This window comes from Cygnus olor, chromosome Z, assembly GCF_009769625.2.
Source record: "Cygnus olor isolate bCygOlo1 chromosome Z, bCygOlo1.pri.v2, whole genome shotgun sequence".
In the NCBI taxonomy this organism is placed as follows: domain Eukaryota; kingdom Metazoa; phylum Chordata; class Aves; order Anseriformes; family Anatidae; genus Cygnus; species Cygnus olor.
This window is the reverse complement of record NC_049198.1, coordinates 19608095-19627811: the sequence shown is the minus strand read 5'-3', so window position 1 is coordinate 19627811 and position 19717 is coordinate 19608095. Positions and strand designations below refer to the sequence as shown.

The following is a 19717-nucleotide window of genomic DNA, read 5'->3' as shown; positions in this document are numbered from 1 at the left end:
ATACAAATGTAATTTTCTATCATTGTTTCTTACATTTAGCTTTTGAGACTCCTATTCCTGTGCAATCTTATCGTCATTCATTATCTTCAGGGCAGAGGCATTTGTCCTGGACTATCTGACTTTTCCATAAGGTCTTTTTATCCTTCAGGCTGTTAATTACTCTCTTGCTTCAGGTCTGGCATTCATTTCCACAGGAATCCTCATATATGCTTCAATCACATCACTTTTTTCTTTCTTCCCCTCTAATTAGCCCAATACTGGTTTTCTCAGACTTTGCACTTCCCAGACAAAGTAACTATAACCTTGTTGCCATTATATGATCCTTTTAATGTCCTTCTGCCTTGATAGACACTATACTCAGAGCAAAATTACAAACAGGCATGTCCACACACAGAGTTTCTTTGTCTGACAGATTCATCATTATCCAATGACCAAAATGATTTCCCTTTGATTGCCCTTGAGTCACGCTTCTCTTTTGACTCTTAGGACTCTGCCAGCAGCTCCCTTTTATTGCATGCTGCCAGCTAATGACACTATTCCAACACCCCCCTATTTCATGAAAACTGCCTGAAGCAGAGTGCTGTGGATACACCATTCTTAGCACCTGCATGGATGGACTTTCCAAAAGGAATTTAGCCTAAATAAGCACAGGCTTATGGACATGAAGCAAGACAAATACTTGAGTCCTTGAGGTACCATAAGTAAGACCACTCTCATATCCAAAATATCATACAGGCATTATTTTCCCCTGCATCTTTGGGAAGGGAGCAATTGAGAGCATTGAGAACAGTGCATGTGCCCTTTGTCAGCCCAAATCCACACATATCTTCTAAGGCAATTCATGAATGACTCTGTCTTTTATACAGCCCATCAGTGCATAACCGGTTCATTTGTTGCAGATTTCTTCTTACAGGACCTTGATGTCATGTAAAAAATAGGCCTGCCTACATGTTCTTCCTGTCCAAGCTGTTTCTCAGAGGAGAATTAGGTTTTCATACAAAAATAAACTGTATTTATTGGAAAAAAATCTAGTTTTTCAAAAAACAAAGCATTGTTTTTACCTTTGTTTTCTAGAGTAAAAAATGCCACACTTTTAGTTTCCTCCTATTTCCTTTTGTTTCTCTACTCACTATAATATTGTTTTTCTGCGCCTCTTCCAGTTCCTTTCCTTATGAAGTATCTCCAGTGCAGAAGATAATGGTTTAGTTTTGTTTCCACTGGAAAAAACTTCACCAGGCACATGCAAATACCAAATTAACTGTTTTTCATTGGACATGACACAGATGGTTGATAGGAATTCTTTCTCTTCCTAGTGTACCCAGATTGTGCCTTTCTTCAGTGGCTGCTAACTGAATAATTTCTAGTTTATAAAATAATTTCTTATTATTGTTCCCAAAGTGCACAATCTGCTACTGCTAAAATAAATCTAATTTCTATTACTACACACTTGGAAGTCATTACTATTTTCTGTATGATATTTTGATCCCCTTCATAATGGTAACATTTCCCAACTTCCTATCATTAACAAGTTTTATCAGCATATACTTACTGAGTATTAAGATGATCAACCACATCAGTCCTAAAAACTTTCCACAACACATTCCAAGTCTGATGACCTCTCCTTTCAAGACAACTTGTTATCAGCTCCTTACCCACCTTTCTTTTCATTAACAAACTCCCATCTGTTTCAGGAAATTTCCTTGATTCCTTTTGTTCATACCATGTAAAAATCTCACATTTGCATCCAGTCATCTGGGATGCTGCCACATTTCACTTGCTGGCACTTCAAGTTCACACTTAGTGCAGGTGAAGATACCTCATGTGTGATCATATATACTGAATTCTGGGAACACTAGTCATATCACAACTCCATACCACCAGTCACTGTGCAGGGAAGATGCAAAGACTGCTCCAAAGAAACTACAATTGAAGTAGATTGCACTTATTGCTGTTAAAGTATCTCCTGTGATGACTTGAATTTGAATATCTTTTGGTGAAGAGGTCAGAAATAAGCAGTCCCACAAGACTTGAGGAGTCTGCAAAAAATCCAAGTCATAACTGTACACAAATAGAGAATTATAAAACTTTATACTTTTCGGCTTTTTTAGCTGACCTCATCCTAGAATGATTCATTAAGTTGAATATATGCAGGACTTTCTAGCCCCTCTGACACATCAAACCATCTCAGAAGGAAAAACAGAAACCTTTATAAGAAATTACTTGATTTTCCTTTCTTCAGGGTTGGCTTTATTTCCAAATAAAATTAACCAAAATAAATAGTATCCAATCTACATGGACCAAATATTTACCAAATATTCTCACTGTCAGAAATGAGCCATTCGTTTCCTGTGACAGACCTAAATTCCTTTGCATATAGTTGTATAAATATACCTAAATAATAACCTGATGGGAAGGGAAGGAAAGTAAGAACTCTTTATACCTAGGCACCACCCAAATTTTAGAGTAAACAGGCTTATTAAATTGCACCATTGACAACTTCCATCTGAGTTTGTGAGTGAACTGAGGCAGAATTCTATATTTTTCAAACTGCACTTAATAAATAAATAGAAGTTGTAACAGCTAAAAATTGTGGAAAGAATTTGTTTATGGGCACTAAGTAATAAAGCAATCTAGATTAAACCAAAAAATAGCTAGATGATTACAGAAGAACAATATATTTATTCAGAAAAGATTGAAAGAGATTAGCTCTCTACTACAATGAAAAGAAACAAGAGCGGAAAAAGCAGCTTCTCTACTAGAAACAAACATAAGCACTATCCTAACTGATTTGTCTTAGCTGACAAGCTGGAAAAATAACGTAAATACAGAGTAAAATCCTCCAGGGATGCTGTTTCGCTTGATGTCATCATTTCACGTGTAAAAACTGTGTGCATTGTCCCTAATGTGTTACCTACTACAAACATTATTCTGAAGTGGCACAGAGCCCCATATGGTTCTGGCTTCTTATAACATGCACTTAAGGTTACTTCCAGAATATAATGCAAATTGGGCGGTGTTAAATAAAAATGAGTTGCTTTCATGTGACCCCCCATCCTCCCTCAGTCACTTGTGCCCCTGTCAACCCAGAATAATTTCAGAATGACTTAGAGCTAATCTAACACATTACAGGGAAACAGCTTGCACTGAGCAGCAGGAGAAGGCAAAAGTGAGCTTTAAATACTGTTTCTACGCTCCCCTTTTCATGGTATTTACATTATGGCTCCCATCCAAGGCTTTGGTCCTCTGGTTTCAAAGAGACAACTGCACAGCAAGAGTACAACACTTTGCCATAATCTACAACATGAATCTTATTAAAATGCAGTGAAAAGCCTATATAGGCTTCCCTTTTCTCTGTAGATTCACTGCAGCTGTACAGATGTCCTAAACGTATCATTAAAATGGTTCACGGAAGTTGGCAGCACAGTTGATTTCACTTTAAGAAATGCTGTCAACATTAATTTCTTTTTAGAAACAGATTTATTCTTGTTTCATAAAATGATAACCTTAATAAGTATAACTTCCATCTCATAGTTTGAAGTATACTGTCATATTTCTCTGGATTTTATTAAGCTTGAACAATTAAAATAGCTTATTTGTTTTTTTCAATGTTAGCCTAAGATTATTGTTCTTGCTTCAGTCCCTTATCACAGTAAAATCTTTCCATCCCCTTTTCCTTTCCATCCTGACTCTTCAAGAAAAATCAAAAATCTTGCTATTCAGGTATACATATTCATTCATCCTCTTTTTCCATTTCTCATTACTAGTTTTTAAGAAGCTAATGTAGCATCCCTGTGATGCTTGAACACATGTAAGTGCTGCTTCATGATAGTTCCTCCACTGATATAAAGTTCCCTATGCAGGAAAGGCTGGGGACTTTCAGATCATGATGTGGAGGGCAAAAGAAGCTGAAATAAATGTTACCAGAACTGCCTGGTCACAGGTTAGGGATAGCTGCGATTATTTTAAGTCTGGCAGGACAACGATTTGTTGGAGTACATGATGGCAGGATGCATTTCCCTGGAGTTCTATGAAAAAATCTGCATAAGACACACTACAGCAAGGTGTTCCAGGACATGTCTTAAACTAGCTCAGTTTCTCCTAAATTATCCCCATGGAAATTTCCACTTAAACAGTGAGATGAGTCTTACTTAGAATTTTAATTACGCTTAACACCACCTTCTCTCTCCAATTAATCTTTGAAGACAGATGTATCCTTCTCCTGACATCAGAAGCCTTTGTCAGAGAATATTTAAAGTCCGGCTGTGGTATATATATATTTCGCACCAAGATGGTCACAGAGACCTGATTTCTCTGCTGCAAGTAGAGCTATGCAGCAAAATTGTTGAAGTAGGCAATAGAGGGTTTTTCTAAAGCACAGACCTCTCTGCTTTTAAGAAAAAAAAGAAAAGAGAAAAACCTTTTTAGTAACATTTTAGTAACATAAGGCTTTTCAAAAACCATTGCAATATTGAGGAAAATAGTGAAATTTAATGCTAGTTACAGGATTGACATTTACCTTGTTTCCTCTCCAAATTATCTGAAGCCATGAATTTGCAGCCTCTTTGATGAGTGTAAGAGCAAGTGCATTGAATCAGGCAACATGGCTCTCTAGCCCTGTAACCTGCCAGTGGCCAAAAGCAGTTGGCTAGGAAGGAACATGGAGCAAGTACACACAGCATTTCTCCAAGTATCTGTGGCTCAGATATTTTGACATAGGTAGAGTTAAGCATATGGCTATGAAACAGTTTTGAATCTAAAAGAATTTGGGTATCAAAGCATGTTAAGAAAATGTTAAGTATTAATAGTGCCAGAATTTCACGTAGTTTTAGTAGTTAGGAGAAGCAAAGTGGACACATTAATTAGAAACCAATCTAAGACAGCTGAGCTCATCTCATATAGATCAAGGAAACATTCATCTGACAGAAACAGATATCAATCAGTTCTGATGTGGATCTAAATCACAGGCCTGAGGCTGAGGGGTTCTGAACATGGTTGCCATTCCCAGAGCCACATGATTCTTTAGCAGCACAACTTTCATTGGGAAACAGAAAAACATCTGGTCCAACTCAAAGGCAATCAGAAGTCTCAGTATGCATTTACCTATGCAGAAGGATTCACAGACTAGGAGTAGAAGCAGCAGGAAGGGAGGAGCTGAAAACAATTAAAAAATAACCACATTGTTTATAGCTTAGCAGTAACAACAACATTATGACTTCATGTAGCATTCAAGCAACCGAGGGGCTTTATATGCCTTGACATGATATACATCGTATCAGATTTCTTAGCTGTAAAGATAAGAATACATCTTTCAATCCATTAACTGAAGCTGCTGTTGGGACAACAAAAATATTAAGGATACTTAAAAGTCACAACAAAATAGCAGTTTTAGCTGTGAAAGCCACAACCCATGAAACCCAGGGTGTCTGAATAAGGATAGGACAATCCTTTTTCTGATCTGTTTTTACAACAGACGTTTGAAATCTTCAAGATATGTGTTTTTTACAGCAATGAAAAAAAAAAAAAAAAGTAATGTCACACAGATATCTGAATAGCCAATGTGGTATATTTTAAATAAAAACACATCACTTTTTAAAATGTCGTTGCTGATGAGTGTGGTCAGTCTCACATACTGTGCTCTTTGAAGCCCATCTGAACTAAGTAGGCCTTCTACTTTACCAAGACCTTCTCTGGCACTGGAGATCGGACACTGGCTCTATACAACAAATAGTTCAAGTAGTTTTACAAGATGTAGATTTTATGTCTTTTATCTATATTTTACACCCAGAAACGGTCCCAAGGCACCATTTCTTGGACAAAGTCTTACATAGTTCGGTTTTGTCTTTTACTTTGTCTTTACTGCAGTGAAGGACTGCAATGTCACATCTGTTACCACTTTTGCAAGGAACTAATACAAGATATCATATTTACTATCTTTAACTTTCTGAATTTTTACTACATTTATGGGGCTTTCTCTGATAAACTCTTGGCCTCATTCTCACTCAGACTCTTAGCTCCTTTCTCTCACGTTATCTCATCATATGAGTGAGCAATTGTAGTCAAACTTTAAATAGCAACACAGACAGTATCTTTTCAATCTCTGCTTATATTTGCTTTTGCTGTGATGATCTTAAACTATATATATACTTTAAGTTATGAATTAAATAAAGTTATATATAAATTATATAAATTACTTGCATCTGCTAAGTTTAGAGAAGTCAAGCTCTCTTGTCTGCTTTTTAGGTAAGCAGTTTTCTTTTCCTGACAAATATCTGCTTTTGCTATTTCCCATTCCCAGTTGTTCATTCCCACTTGACTGGCTGCCTGTAAGCCATTTGACCATATTTATTTATTTTTTGGTTATTTACCTAAAACAATGTAAGCCTAATCTGACTTGGATCCTCGGGCACAGCTTTAACATAAACAGAACAGGTACAATGAAGAGAATACAGAATAAACAGGGAAAAGTAAAGAGAGCACTAAAAATCCTTGAATTAACGAAAACATAGACCTTTTAGATGTAACTGAGGTTCCAAAACTATGTAAGGATGAACTCCTTATTGAGATCTGGACACACTGGTTCTGTCTGTACTATAACTGTACACAGCTTTCCTTGGCTGTATAAATCCTTAGCATCTGCTGTTGAAAACCCCAGGTGTTTAAGAACCACTACAACAACAACAACAAAAGGAAAAATAATTATTAATGAATAACAATACTTCAGAGAAATAAAGTGTACCAAATATGACTTGCACAGAAATGGAAGTGTTCTTGATGGAGACATAGGAAGCACTGAATGAAACAATACAGCACAATGGAAAAAAAAGGAAAAAAAAAAAGGAAAAAAAAAAGGATCCTACTGTGAAACTTTCAGTTAAATAGTTTTCATGGCTCTTCAAAGATGTGTATAGTCTAGAAAGGAGAAAAGTAAATTAAGAAGAGGAAGGGGAATATTTTAGGATAACAATATCCAACCACAGCTTGCATAACATTCAGTTGTCAGCGGGCAGCTTAAACCACAACAAAAGCTGCTCTGCATTTCAGCTTGTTTCAGCTAACAGGGGAGGCCCAGAAAGAGTTTGCCTTCTGCCATCACAGCCATGCTCCTGATTAACCACCTTTGTCCAGGAATGGTTCCTTGGGAGCCCTTTAACAGACTAGCATTTGTGATCACTTTGTATCACTTATCCCCGCAGACAGGTCAGCCTAACTGAAGGCTGGCTAGAGCTGCTGCCCTTTTTAGGCTACACCTAGAGCAGCAAATTAGCTTGTGCCAGAGAGCATTGCTAGGCTATGGAATCTGTCTATACCGTGAAACTGTCAGCATGTTTTCTGCCATGGTTTTGGCCCAGGTTTGCTAGCACTCTGCCAAACAGTTCCCGGGCAAGGCTTAGAAGTTAGCCAAGGCCAGAGACCATTCCCAAGACAAAGTCTGGATGGAGCCATCCTCTTTCAGGGACTAAAAGAGTTTAAACGTGTGAACAAAAGCTATTCCATGCCAGCTGGACTCAATGACAAAGGACAGTCTCAGTATGTTTAATTTACTAGTTCAGATGAATCCAGAGAAATCCCAACCCCCTGCAGTTCTCAGCCTTCTACATTGCTGTCTTCAAATCACTTGCTGCCTGGTATATGACTGGATACACATTTAATTTTTGTTCCGAGAGGACAAAAATCTCATTTTCAATATAGTTTTACTATCCTTATATAAAAAGACTGTGTATTTTAAGCAGCAGCAAAACCGTCACCAGCAAAACTGGGAACAGAATCATGAAATAAACTGTGGTGGGGTTGTCAGAACAATTAAAAATACTCAGATGAGAAAAAAAATCAGGCTCTGGAAATTCCTGTGATGAAACATTTGTTACATTCACTATCCTCTATTTCCACACCCTATTCTCAACTCCACAACAGACTTTTGTAGTTTCAGCTTTCAACACCTTTCTTCTGAACCAATGCATTCAGTGACTGTTGCACTGACACTATAGCCTTAGTTAATGTTACAAGGATATTTCTGGAATATTGCACTGCCTCCACACTTGCAAGTTAGCACAGGATTCCCCTGAAGTACTCCAATATCAGTGCAATTTTCATTCATACTCCTGTTTCCACAGACCCTCTGACACACAAAATACATTATTCTCATTTTAACTGAACCTCTTTTCATTGCTAGAGCACTGCCAGGGAGTTTGTTGTGCAAAAATAATAAGTTGCTTTATGTTCATTGACTTTTTTTTTGAACTACTAGAGTTTTAATTATTGAATGATGAAGTTGGATTTCCTCATTCAGGTTATAAAACCTAGTCCTCACCTAGTACCTAAGACCTATGACAATTTATAGAATTGATGTGACAATTGATGTGAAGGCAGAAACATTTGGGGTATCTAATGAAACTGTCACACACAATTCTAGGAAGGGTATGCTGACACAAGCAGCTCTCATACCAACTACTGTAGGAGGATATCTTTTAATTGTGTGATCATTGTATCTAGTCCCCAGGAAAAGCCATCTAAGCAGCAAAAAGTAATGAAGTGTTCTTGTTTGATATTTGCACTGAACTGCTGCAGTCGGATCAAACTACATAAACATGCTATATGAATGTAGTTAGAAAGTATAATAAACACCTTAAAGAGGGAAAACTTGATGCTTGATTCCTCAAACGAAATTTATACTGAAATCAGTTAAAAATCACTGACAGTTCTGCCCAAGTAAATTTTAAACAGCAATTAAAGATGTGCCATGGATGCATTGTCAGTTAAACAAATGGAGTGATCTGTCTTCATTATTTTCTATTTTCTAAGAATAAAACTTTTTTTTTTTCCTATTCAAATATTTTGACAAATTATATTGCCCAAATTTGCCTGTTTTCTCTATAACCTTTTGCATTCCACTATTTTTATTAAACAGACTATAGTGTTTATAAAAGTAATGTAAACCTTTAGGGCATCTGAGTTGTGTGGTAAATTGTACAGTAAATGCAGTGATAGATTTATAATGTTAAACTTTTAAAATTTTTATTTATTTATTTATTTATTTTCCAATGTGCACCTCTTTGAGCTTCCATTCATTTTCTTCATAGTGTATGTTTGTAAGTGTAGGTATTGACAAGCCTTTTCTTTTTCATTCAACACAACTTGAAAACTAAAAGTTTGAAAACAAAAGAATCTTATAGCCTTCCAGTCCATCTCTTTCATATTAGTAGTTGAAACCATCTGGAGAAAAAAATATATTACTGTTTATTACTTGACACTGTAAAATAGCCTAGAGTCCTCTCATGGACTTTTACTCTATGCACATATGTGGTACACACAAACAAAATTCCTGTGGAAAATTTCTTACAGTTTCTGTTGAGAAATCAATACCTTTTTAGGTAAAATGCATCTTTTATGGATTTCTCTCCTTAACAGTGTAAAAATCCTGTTAATATTCTGTCTTTGTAATGTTCATATCAGTGTGTGCACATTTATAACGTGCTGTGAAACAAAATTTCAGGGCCAGCTTATGACAGTAATAAGTAATGTGCTATCACTAATGAATATAACACTTGAACTCTAAACCTCTCCCAGTTCCAGTAAGAAATATCATGGAAAGAAGGTGTTTGGTTTAGAAGGCAAAAAACCTTACAGAGCTCCCAGCAGGCTCTTTCTGACCATACCACAAAGCAATAAAGATAAGTACTAGAGAGAGCCACATTCTCCCTGACTTTAAAAATAAAGGAAGACAGTTCAATTCAGGTTTTTTGAATCCAAGAATAGGGCACTATTGTCTCAAAGCAAGAAAAAATCTCAAACAAATAAATAACCTGCAGTGCATCTCATTATGTAAGACAGCACCTACCTCAACCTGTTAACCCTTGCTAGTTCATCTGTAATAATCGAACAGTGAAATTATTAAGAAATAATGACTCTGTTTCCTTGAGTGTCCATGCTGTCAAACATACTTTTACCTCTCACTGAAAAGTCTATTAGAATCTTATTCTGAGAAAATTGGTACTCCGAGCTCCAAAAGAATGCACACAAAAGATAGTGCTGAAATGCATGTGAAACATGAAGTTTAAATGTCTACCCAAACAGAGTATGTGTAAAATTGTAATTGGAAACACATTGGATCATCTGTGTCTCTAGATAGGGAATTTTAGTGACTTTAACAGCATCACGATTTATACATTTCTGCATTTTACTGCCACGCAAGGATAGCAGAACAGCAGCATTGAGTGTATTTCTTCACCACAGTATCTGGTAAAATGTTTCAGTTCTGATCTCATCATTCAGAACATGATTTAAACTTGCACTTCATTTTGAGTTTCTTCTGACTATTCAAACCTGTGATATTTTTTTCAGAAAGTTTTATTTCACATTTACTGAACGTTGTTTATCACATTATGTCACTAAATACTTTGCCACTGATTCTGAAGGAAACATTATTAGCTCATGCATGTTTCTATTCAGAATTAACATTAAATCAAGCTCACATTCATTTATTTTTATAATTATGTAATATAAATGGTCTTTCGCAAATGCAGTTTGAAATGGAAATGGATATTGCATAACAATTAATTTTAGAAAATTATTTGCAAAATCAAAGAAAAATAATAAAGTTTAATATAGAGAGGTGTTACATATACAGATATTGTATAGTAAGAATGATATGGCTGTTGATACAACTTACAAGATGGGGTGATAGTGCTCTATTTCAGATTTTGTGCACTGGAATAGATCGCTGAGACACTTAACCGATTTTATTTAAGGACCCAGGGGTGCAACAGTCAATAGATTTACTCTAGAAAGCATAACTGCAACACAATATTCTAATACTTAATATTCCATCTAAAAAGTACGAACAGCAATAGTGAGCTGTTATAATTTCAATTTATTTGGCAATCACAAGGCTTTTTAAGAATTGGCATTAAAATTGCAATGGGAAAAACAAAAGTAAAAACAAAACAAAACAAAAACAAACAAACAAACACAAAACCAAGAAGCAGTGCTGGCTGGAGTAAAAAGCTTTAGAATGAAAGTAAGACCTGAAGTCTTGTTCCCTTAACCCTATGTCCTGAGAGGTGTCTTCATGAAGGTCCTTTCCATACCCTGAGCCTCTGCTCCCTCCTCCCTGTGGGACACAGAAACCTTTTATTTGTTTCATACATTTCACTTGCAAGTTTTTTTCAGGCAAGGATTCTCCAGTATGCAGAACATTCTCGGAGCAGTTCAGATGGTGTTGCTGCCATAAGAAGACTATCCAAATGTCCATTTGACTAGAACTGGAAGTTTATTCCAGCTGGCAAGAATACAGCTGCTACATCCTCCCTATGCCATGGATAGTCCTGGACACATTTAGATTAATGGACTGCTTCGAGCCAAGCACATATTGGTAGTCTGGCATGGAGAGACATTATGGGAAATATACTTGTGTCAAAGCAATCACATTAATATAACATCATAAACTGACATTGCTGCTTTTGCTAGAAGACACATGAACAATAAAATCTACCATAGAGGCTACTTGGTAATTAAAAGAAGAACTCTGGAAGGACTATAATGTGAACACAATTTTATTGTTCCATTATCAAAAAATAATAATGTAATGTCAATGTGAATTATTGTGTGATCACCATCATTAAAGTGCTACAATGAAACAAGCATGTTATTGGAGTGAAAACATGCACATGATACACAGTTAACTACTGTGCAGCACTATCTATTATGCTCTTGATAACAGCAAGTATCTGAGCTTAAAAAGGTAGAGAAGTTGAGAGGTAAAGAGTCTGAGTTCCAGTACCTAGAGGGCACAGAACAACAAATCATTTGAGATAACAAGGACTATAGCCTACCTAAGATGACATGAATGAGATACAGCCTAGGAAACTAGGAAATTCACCTTTGTTTTTACCTTACTGATCACAGTCTTCTCATAAGAAATGAGATTGCTGGGAACCTGTGCCATATTAAAAAGAAATTCACTTTATCTGTCATTTAAAATGTGTCAGTTTACATGTAGTCCTGTTTGATCCGACGTATCACCAGATCTATTGGCTGCCCATCATTAAATACATTTTTAAATAACTTGTATTCATGCACAGAAAATCTTAGTTAATTAGGCTGTTACCTTAAAAAAGAAACATTGCTCAAAATCTTCACATACCCAAGGAAGATGGCACAAACCTCAAATTTTAACTCCAGGTCCCACATTGTTAAAAGCTCTGCTATCAATCCCTCTAGCTGAGCATCACCATCACCCAAGAATGAGGAGATATGATATAGCTGCTACATAAAGATCTTCTTGGCTATTCTTTCCTGTCGAGAAACATTTGCAGAAAAGAACACCTATTCTCTGGCATCACAACTCTCCCAGTTTGGCATTTTTCTACCATACATGAGGTGTAGGCAAAGGACATGAGTTTTTGTACATCTGGACAACACAGCTGTTATACTCTCACCTTCCACGTTTGCTTCCTCAGCAGAAGAAGGAAGAGGTTTCAGGTGATCAGGATGACAAAGGTAGATGACAGAAAAAAAAATATGCCTTCTGTTGTACATCCACTATCATTTCTCCTAAATGAATGTTTATTTTTGGTGGGGAAAAAGATCCTAATTGGTACTTCAAAATAATCTTTATTAATATGAATCACTTTCAGTAAACTATATATTGCACAGTAGTTTATACCTGGCTGCACAGATTATCAATATATGTCATTCTGTGCTATTTCTTTATGGAATTTATTTCAGAATATATACTCTGCTGTACTTGGAATACCTTAAAAATACTGTCTATGTTCTAGTATTCTAGACAGCAAAATGATGCAGGAAAGAATTTCTTTTTCATTATTCTGCCATATATGTATATACAGGTTATGACATTCAGTGGAAACCCACAGTAGCTTAAATGCTATCGAACTTATAGAACTATTATCCTTGGCTTACCCAAATCTGTAGCTTAATTCTTTTTTCATTTTTGAAAACCGTTTTTACTTTGAAATCGATCCCGACTGTGCTTACAAATGCAGAAGTAAAGGAGTCATCAGCATATCGGAACAAAAAGGAGGTTTTCCCAACACTGCTGTTGCCAATGATGAGCAGTTTGAACATGTAATCAAAGTTCTGGTCAGATGTATCTTTCTGGCCATATCTGGAATCTTGAGCAGATGCCATCTGTAATTCAAAATAAAAAGAAATAATTTACTGTCCCTTGAATCATATAAAACTGGAAACATTTAGATTTTATTGGAATTTTTGGTAACAGACATATAGGAACTCAAGGATTTCACAGCAGTTTAAGTCATTTTTATGATTCTTATAATACAGTAATAGTTGCAGTTGCAAAAGAGGATGTATCAAAGGTAAACATCACCAGTGACCGGTACTGCAAAAAAAATCCTTTAAAAAATCTAGGACAGTTCTTGAGTATATGGTTAAAAAGATCTACATTCAGAAAATGTGATGAATGAAATAAATGGTGAAAATATAGACAAAAATACTTTTCTTCATATGTACAAGGAAGAAATAAGAGATCACTGGTGGGTTATGACATAGGAGGTATAGTAACAAGAAAAAACTTAATCTGTTTCATATCTGATACAATTCTTGAACAATTTATTTCACTGTAAATATGCTACAGTCCTTTGTAATATCTACAGCCTTTTGTATAGCCTATAGCCTACAGCATTTGTTATTAGTATCTTTCAATTAACATACCATCAAATACTGAGTTGAGACCTCGAAAATAAGGTCTTCACATTTTTCAGTTCCCGAATCATACACAGCTTTGGAATTTGCAATGTTGATGCAAGATAATCATAAATGACAATTGCCAATGTTTTCAAATCTAAGTCCTTAAAATAAGGCTTCTAATCCATATAAAGCATCTGAATAACACAGATTACAAAAACTGAATACTGCTAAATATCAATCTTATTTTGCTTAGAGACTTCAAAGATCACAGGCTCCATTTATAAATAGTATGCCTTTAGCTTTCAGGAGGGTTGCAGAGGTTAACTTGAAAACTCAACCACTATTTTACTTGGAAAGCTCAAAAAGCAGATGGCAAAAGTAACAATCTCAGAACTAGGTAGCGTTTCATCTCATACACTTTCTAAGAAAAATCTGAAGCATTTTTGGGGTCTTGCAGGATTTTAAATTCTTGCAGTTTGGCAATACTAAGGACAATATATTTACACACTGATTTCATACAGAAAGACTAACAGCATAGACTACCATAAAGATTTTTGAAAAGCAGCCCATGTCCAAGCTTTCTAAGGCAGATATTGCAGAGTGCATTTGGGCAGTCTGAGAGGACAGCTGGAACCTGGATCTTGCAGAAGGGTGAGGGCTGTAACCCACCTTCTCAGCAGCACTTCAATTACTGCATAAATTTTCTGAGTCAATTCTGCTGTCTCATAGTACAGTATGCCAGCTTCTTTGGGCTATTGAAGAGGCATATTAGAAGTGGGGACAAAAATTTCTGAAGAAGACAATGGAAGTAGCAAGCTTTTGACAGGAGATTTGGTATAAGATTTATATTTCATAAATAATGCAGTTGTGAATGTTTAATTTTTATTTGGTTGTGACTAAAGTTCTTGACTAAATGTGGTCTTGGGTACCTATGTGTTTCCATCCTGAGTGTTTGCATTGTCTTTAATATTTATTCACTTCTTTCACAGACATGCAACAAAGAAGGTTTTAGAACAATAACAAAGAAAAAAAAAACAATATTCCAGGTGTATGCATCAGCAATATTTCATCCTTTTCATTTCTGTAGTGAAAGACAGAAAAAAAATCTTGTCCACCTTCACTATTCTCCCTTATCCTAAAACTGTTTGGTGATATTTTGTTCAGAACATATGAAAAAGAAAATCAAAATATGTTTAAGCTAGTCTAAGCACAACGGGCCATAAAGTAGTAAAGAACAGAGCACTGATATTACATACAACTTCCAACAACAAGTCAATAAAATCTGGCAGATCGAAGACTGTGCAGTGTCTGGGGATGCCAGGATAGCCTTCACACTTCTGCCAACAGCCTGTTCTGCTGCCCTGCTGGCTCCCCTCTGTAATGCGGTAGCTGAGACCATAGTTACCACTTCTAGCAAGAAGAATGATTTTGTTTCTTGGTTTTATCTCCTAAGACGTCTTCCATGTAATTTCTTCAGCTTGCTTAAGGTTTACAAAGAGAGATTTTAGCTTGCTAGCCCCAGTCTCCTGTGCCTTATATTTCATCACTAGGTACTTTAATGCCTCACACTTCGGAAACAGTATGATTCAGTGAGCAGAGGAATCTGGAGACCTGGATGCTAATAATAGTCCCGCTAAAAATTGTACATTATGTAGCCTTCTTGAGTAAGAAGATGTTTCCTGTTGATGCTTTTAAACACAGTCCTTCCCCACAAAGAAATTCAGTGCTCCTCTAAATTAATGTGTTTATTTGCATTACCCATGTGATAGTCTTCTTAAAATTTCTTTAAAAATTATAAAAAAATAAAAAGCAACATCTTTTCTATGCCTTGAACTTATGGATTCATTATCTACAGTACCAAAGGCAGAATTATGGGCAAGTTGAACATGGAATTGCAGCCAACTTTTATTTCAGATATAGGAATATTTCTGCCTATTATAAGATGCAGAAGGCACACAAAAGGCATGGGAAAGGACTAGTTTCTCCACCTTCCATCTGCAAAATCAGGAGAGGACTAGTAAGTTACTGATAATAATTCAAATTATTCAGACACTAACTTCAGTATAGAGAGGCAGTCTCCTGAGAACAGCAGTAGTGATCCTTTCCTGTGTCCAAAACGCAAGTGAGTTTTAGAGAAGTACTAGTGCCTGCACCAGCCTGAAGAGACATCAAACTCAGCACTGGTGCTAACACTTTGCCATTACTTCCCAAAGCTCATTCATTTTATAGAAAGCATGTAGACAGATTCTTCAGAGTACAATTCACATCACCTGCATCAGGCACCCACTCTAAATGAAACCCTAGAGGAGTCTCTATTTTTCTCGAAGGGAAACCTAGATCCTTGGTCTTCTTGGGCTTTGTAAATACCCCTGCAGTGCTTCTTCTTCTCAAATGCAAGCTGCTGACTTCAAGTACGGAGTGTATTGTAGCCATTTCCAGATGTATTAATATGTCAGTTCACTCCTAACAGGACTTGTGTAGGCATTTGTGTACTATGCAGGCATTTGGCGAAGAAATGTGAAAAAGCTGATGCTGATGTTATGTTACTCCTTTGGAAACAATGTTGGAAACCAGCAGCAGGATTGCCATACTCAGGCCTGTTAATTAAATAGTACATACATTGACAGAAACCAAATAAACACACCAACCTCACTAATGTTCTGTTTCCAAGAAAGCAAAAACCTTAGCCTTATTTTGACAAACTTCTCATCTGGAATAATAAAATGGCTATATTAAACAAGCATCACTTTCAGCAAAACACAGAGTTATCTCTTCAGTTAAAATCTGTCCTTATTTAGTAAAATCAAAGAGAAAGAGGGCTATTTCCATTAGCACATTGCACAACCATTTTTCTTTAGAATGAGTCTCTACTCAGATCTCTACAGCCAACATGATATTAGCACCAAAGGCAGCCTCAGGCCACCTCCTAGTGGACTCAAGAAAGACCTAAGAGCCCATGGGGAACACTAAGCCCAAGACAGAGGTCAGAAAACCTATAGTCAGGAGCTATCACATGCCTGCTCCTTACCAAAACCAGGGAGAAGGTAAGTCCCCAGTTTGAATATGGCCAAAGAACAAAAAAAGGATGGCGTTGTGTGCTTCTCCACTTACAACTGTATTGGGTATTGGTAGCGGGGAGCTGTAGTGGGGGTCCCTGTAAGCAAAGCCCAGCAGCTGCTCCATATCAGTTGAGAGCCAGCTCCAGGTGACTCCAAAAGGGACCCGCTGCTGGCTAGAGAAGAGCCAGCAGGCAATGCTGGTTGCATGTCTGCGAGAGCATATTTAAGAAGGGGGGGGGGGAACACTACTGGGGAACAGCATATGGGAGAGAAAGAAGAGTGAGAAACAGCCCTGCAGCCCCCCAGGTCAGTGCAGCAGGAGGGCAGGAGGTGCTCCAGGCACGCAGCAGCAGTTCCCCTGCGGCCTGTGGAGAGGCCCCTGGTGGAGCAGGCTGTCCCCCTGCAGCCCATGGGTCCCACATGGAGCAGATCTCCACGCTGCAGCCCCCCCGTGGAGGAGCCCCCGGTGGAGCAGGTGGATGTGGCCTGGAGGAGGCTGCAGCCCATGGAGAGCCCCAGCAGGAGCAGGCCCCGGGCCGGAGCTGCAGCCCGTGGAGAGGAGCCCACGCAGGAGCAGGGGGTCTGGGGGGAGCTGCCGCCCGTGGGGGACCCGTGCTCCATGTGGGAGCAGGTCTTGAAGAGCTGCTGCCTGTGGGCAGCCCCCGCAGGCTCAGTTCGGGAAGGACGGCATCCCGTGGGAGGGACCCCGCCTGGAGCAGGGGCAGAGAGGGACCGTGAGGGAGCCACGGAGACGAAGCCTCAGGGACTGACCGCAGCCCCCACTGCCCGTTCCCCTGCACGGGTCGGGTGGAGGAGGGAGAAGAGGGTGGATGGAGAGAAGGTGTTTTTAGTTTGCTTTTAGTTTCTCACTGCTCTGTTCTGGTAGCAATAGGCAATAAAATACATTAATCTCCCTACTGTGAGCCTGTTTTGCCCATGACAGTAATTGGTGAGCAATCTCCCTGTCCTTATCTCAACCCTTGAGTCCTTTCCAGGGTACTTTCTCCCCCTTGTCCATAAGGAGAGGGAGTAAGAGAGCAGTTGTGGTGGAGTTCGGCTGCTCAGATGGGTGAAACCACCACAACGGCACAACTTTAAGCTCCTTAAATTAATATCAATTATTGGCATAGACAATTTCAATCATCAAGCAGAGTCCTCTTTACCAGGCCCAGGTAGTTTTCAAGTCTCACGTTCAGCTGCTTCCCTGATCCCAAAAGAACAGATTAAAACGGGGCAGGGCTGAGAAAAAAAAAATCGAAAAAAGCCTTCATGATAATAATGAAACACTTGGCTATGTTTCTCTTTATGGCCTTAGAGGACCTTTTCCTTTGACAGAATTAATTTGAACAACTTTTTCACTTAAGCAGGGCAATTTGCCATGACCTCCCTGGCCTGCACATCACTTCAATTTTAACTTATATACACGCTCCACTCTGGATGTCTATGCAGAATTAATTGCCCCTGGAAAAGAGGATGCCAGAAGAAAAGCTGGGATTGACAACACTAAGGTTCATTCCTTTGTGTCTTCCACAACTACATTTTCTTCTTTTAAAAATAATAATAACCAGCATATCTTAGAGGAAAAGATCAATAGGAATTCTAGGGAAAATGTCTTATTTCTATCTAATTCTCACAAAGCCTTGCAGATCACCCTCAACATCTAATTTTTAACTGGCCAATTAATAAGTCTTAACAGAGTTCAGTGGACAAAGCACCAATCAGTTATTTGGAATCATGGATAGCTAGCCATCTGTGGAGCACAGCTTGTCAGCCAATGTACTTGGCAGCATCAGGAGAAGCTTATCTGCTGCAAGGTATCATGAGGTTATATTCACGAATATTTGTAAGCATAGCATACCTAATCTGAAAGGTGTAATTAGAAATGCAAGGCTTTATTATAAGTGACATAATACAATTCCAAGTTAGGGAATATTGGGAGAATATACAGGGAGGTGAGAGTCTAAAACATTTTAGAAAAGCTCTACTTACTTCATATCAGCATGAATGTGGCCACAGCGCTGGCAGCTGCCCAGAACAGCAGAATGCAGTGTACAATAAAGAACGGTTCTGGCAAAGCTCTAGCACATGAATTCTGGTGATCTACTTGTGGTGAACTAAGGCATTACTCAGCCATCTTCCATTACTCAGCCATCCTTCCTTAACCTAAGTTTACCATCTTCAAGAAAAGGATTGCTTGAGAAAGATATTTGCAATTCCCACTTGTACAAAATACCCTTCTTCAAATACTGGCAAAAACAGAAATAAAGTCCTAGGCGTGTTAGTCTAACACAGGATGTCAAGAAGCCACCAAAATAGTACAGGTCTGAAAAGAATAAATACAAGATACATCAGGCAAGGTATTCCAGTCCAAACAAATGGTGATTTACAGGGAGTAAGAAAGAGAATGAGGAGAGTAGATGACTACAGCCCTCTGCCATTAGCCTTATCAAGTACAGCACTTTGGGCCATGAGATGTAACAGAGACTGTGCATTTTCTAAATTGGTAAAGCAGCTGCATCAGGCCAAAAGAAGAAGAGAAATACTAATGCTCCTGTCTAACGCATTAGTGAGATGCCATTAGTAACAATTGTCATCAAACGTGTTTATGAAAGCTGACTTTAAACAGGAAAATATAGAAAAGGGTTACTGGGAAGACCAAATGAATGAAGACCTTATTCATATGAGTGAAATCTATACTTTAAAAAAAAAAAAAAAAAAAGTAAGTAAAGTGTGAGCTGGTTTCTCTAGATAGTAACCTGGAGTAAACATCTGGGGATGAGAACTATTCACATGAATGTGTCCTGGAGCAGACACTGAACATTGAGATGACATGTATATAAACTAGTCCTGTGTGTCTTCGAGTTGGAGATTAGAAAGTATCTAACCTGAAAAGCAGTAAGCTTCACCAGTACGCCTCCAAGTAGGGTTAGTGACAGGAAGAGGACTACTGACTCCAAATGCAGCTTGATCAGTTAACAAAAGGGTGTATACAG

General features: G+C 37.9%; 1 protein-coding gene across 1 annotated transcript in view; it reads right to left on the bottom strand.

Annotated features, from left to right (window-relative positions):
* The window catches only part of RAB3C (RAB3C, member RAS oncogene family), a 139440-nt gene that overhangs the window by 116373 nt on the left and 3350 nt on the right, over positions 1-19717 (bottom strand). The window contains exon 2 of the mRNA XM_040542114.1: positions 12919-13146. Coding sequence (XP_040398048.1) covers positions 12919-13146 — 228 coding nt within the window. The remainder of the gene's footprint in view (positions 1-12918; positions 13147-19717) is intronic.